The 3,233-nt window shown below is 40.1% G+C and overlaps 1 protein-coding gene across 1 annotated transcript in view; it reads right to left on the reverse strand.

The window, feature by feature from the left end:
* Positions 1–412, reverse strand: part of LOC123761238 (cuticle protein 7-like) — a 2,030-nt gene extending 1,618 nt beyond the window's left edge. The window contains exon 1 of the mRNA XM_045747181.2: positions 342–412. Coding sequence (XP_045603137.2) covers positions 342–383 — 42 coding nt within the window. The 5' untranslated portion in view covers positions 384–412. The remainder of the gene's footprint in view (positions 1–341) is intronic.
* Positions 413–3,233: the final 2,821 nt, after the last annotated feature.

The raw sequence follows: 3,233 nt of genomic DNA on the forward strand, positions 1-3,233 counted from the left end.
GCTTGGAATCCCCTACATGAAGAACGCTGTGCAAAGCTAGTAATAGTTGGGATGTATAATACGAGGTTTGTGCCTGACTGGGATGACAAAGTTAAACTGAAGTATGCTTGGGGGATCACAGCCTCTTACAGTTGACATTGTTAATATTACCAGATTATGATTGTTATAAGAAAACTCAAAACTTTATAAATATTTTGTGATAAACAGTAGTAGTAGTAGTAGTGGGATTCATTGCATAATGTAATCAACAGTTGAGAAGGCTGAGCTTAGGAAATAATGATCGACCATGCAAGCACGGTTATGCTAGTATATTTAGGTTGACTACACAGGAATACACGTACCGAGGCGTAGACGGGTCCGCCGTAGTCACCCGGGTCCGCCATAGCCACGGCGGCCACCACCAGGACCAGACACACCTGGGGAAGATGAGTCCTTGTGAGTCAGTCACTTGTCTCTGGCTTTATAGAAGTTTAGTTATTTTACTTGTTAGTGAACACAAGATCGGTTTCATCAAGTCACTCTAAATTTTAGAATATGAAATATATAAAATACAATAAATAATTTCAATTGTCATATCGTTAATTGGAATTATGATGCAAGGAAGTAATCCAGCTGTGCATGATATTAATGTTATGGAATAATTGGTCTTTATAGGAGTACAGTTGTACACAAGTGATAAATGGGCAGACCTTGTAGAACATGTCAGTGGGAGCGTATAGGAAGGTGACACTGAAGCTGTTGGTCGAGTGACTGACTGACTGGTGAGCTGCTCCACTTATATACCCGCTGTTGACACAATCAGTTGATCATGACCGTCATCTGCCTCGCTGAAGGTCACCGCACTTCCCCTTCACGGTCAGTCAGAGAAAATTATGCTGCCACAAAGCATGAGAACCCAGAACATAGATAATGGAAGACACTCTCAGCAGCCGAACCCTTTATGCAGGTACAGTTATTTAATTGTATTTGGAATATTAAATATTAATATTTAATATTCCATTGTATTTGGGTAATTGTACTTGCCTAATTGTCTTTGTGGGGTTTGAGCTTCAGCTACGTGGTCCCGCCTCTGTTTTCGATCGACTGGTGTTCAATTTTGTAACCCTTGTTGGCTCTATCATGTACATTTGAAACTGCTTGGAAGCTTTCTTCACTAGTTCATTTCTTTGGGCATTCCAGTGGTTCGCTTCACTGACACTGAATTTGTTGTAATGTTTAATGGCTCATATGGGTATTCTGTGTCTACCTGTGTTATCTTGGTTGAGTACCACCCGTGCTGAATAGTCTGGCCTTGTCTACCTTTAGAGCAGGAGAGATTGCTGAAACAGAGGGAATACAGAAAACATATACAGCACGCATAGAAGCGATAAAGCACTTTAATTATTGGGATCGTTTCAGAGCTCTCCAAATGTACTCACTAGAAAGGAGACGAGAGAGATACCAAATAATATACACATGGAAAAAATGGAGGGCCAGGTCCCTAATCTACACAGTAAAATAACAACATACTGGAGTGAACGATATGGAAGAAAATGCAGAATAGAACCAATGAAGAGCAGAGGTGCCATAGGCTCAATCAGAGAACACTGTATAAATGTCAGAGGTCCTCGGTTGTTCAACGTCTTCCCAGCGACTATAAGAAATATTGCTGGAACAACCGTGGATATCTTCAAGAGAAAACTAGATTTTGTTTTCTAAACGAATTTCCGGACCAACCGGGCTGTGGTGGGTATGTGGGCCTGCGGGACGCTCCAAACAACAGCCTGGTGGACCAAACTCTCACAAGTCAAGCCTGGCCTCGGGCCGGGCTTGGGGAGTAGAAGAACTCCCAGAACCCCATCAAGCAGGTATGAAGCAAGCAGGTACCCTTCTAATTTCCCAGTATTTTCGTATGTGGTAAGCATGTAAATCACTTATTTTCTGTCTTCTAATGACGTAAGGTAGATTTTTTTATGTTTAAGCTGGTCAGAATTGCATTTCACCTTTTGTAAACGCACATTTATGACATTGTAAAAGATACCTTGAACACTGCTTATGTAGGACAGACGTAAATCTGTGTGTTTAGGTATGTAGGTTAGCATTTTAAAAGCACTGCAATCACCTTCTGTAGTTGATTGTTCAATAAATCACTGCACTATATGTTTAACAGATCTCTAACCCTGTCCATGGAGAACAGAAGAAAATGTATATATAATGGTTACCGTTCTAAATGTGTGATCACATTTGCGTTAAAAAAAATACAAGGCTTAATTCCTGTGTTTTTTGGTCATAACTCTTACCTCTTAATTATGGTACTAGTTCAGTGTCATTTCTTAGATTTTTCCTCTACTTAATTTTGAGTTTAACTAGATAAGGACTCCACGCTGGCGTGGCATATTTTAAAATTGGTCTGACGTATGTGGTACGAAAGACTCTGAATTGGTCCTGCATTATTCCTTACTCTATGCCAATCTAGAATGCGCTGCTGATGTCCACTTGATGTAGGCTTCAGGTTCTGTGTGATACAACACCATCTCTTTCTCTGTCCGATTCTTGATACATCAAAATTAGGATAGGTCCGGATACTAACCCTTCTGGGACTTTATTAGTGACATTTCGCTACTCGGAGAGATAATAACTTTTGTTGTTCAGGCACTCCCTGATCTACTGGAGCAAAATTCATGTCACTTCTGTCTGCTTCTCCATCTTGTGGAGTACTGTAACAAAGGCTTTCTGACATTCCAGAAATATGCTGTCTGCCCGCCCACCCTCGACTCGTCTGATTTATATCGTTCAATCATAAAAATTTTTAAACTTTGTGAGGAAAGGTTTACCGTCCCTGAACCCATGTTGGTGGTAGTATTTAAATGGAACAATTTTGTTATTAGTTCATTAAAACAATATTCTCTCCTAACATAGGCTATGTTTGATAAAGATATGTCCTAAGATAGCTTTACAAAATTATGCTCAGTCTTAACTCAGTTTTATAAAACTATGTCCACTTCTAATTCTGCTTTATAAAATTCTGCTCACTTCTAACTGAGCTTCACAAAACACGGGAATGTTGCGGGAGAGCGAAGGAGATTGGTGGAGAGGAGAAGATTGGAAATGGGTTAAGAGAGATGGGAGAAAGGGGGAAAGAGACACGGGCACAGCCGGGTATCCCATCTACTAGCTTTATAAAACAATACTCACTCCTATTATTATAGCTTTATAAAACTGTCCTCGCTCCTATTAGCGCTTTATAAAACTAT

Source organism: Procambarus clarkii, chromosome 41 (genome assembly GCF_040958095.1).
Source record: "Procambarus clarkii isolate CNS0578487 chromosome 41, FALCON_Pclarkii_2.0, whole genome shotgun sequence".
In the NCBI taxonomy this organism is placed as follows: domain Eukaryota; kingdom Metazoa; phylum Arthropoda; class Malacostraca; order Decapoda; family Cambaridae; genus Procambarus; species Procambarus clarkii.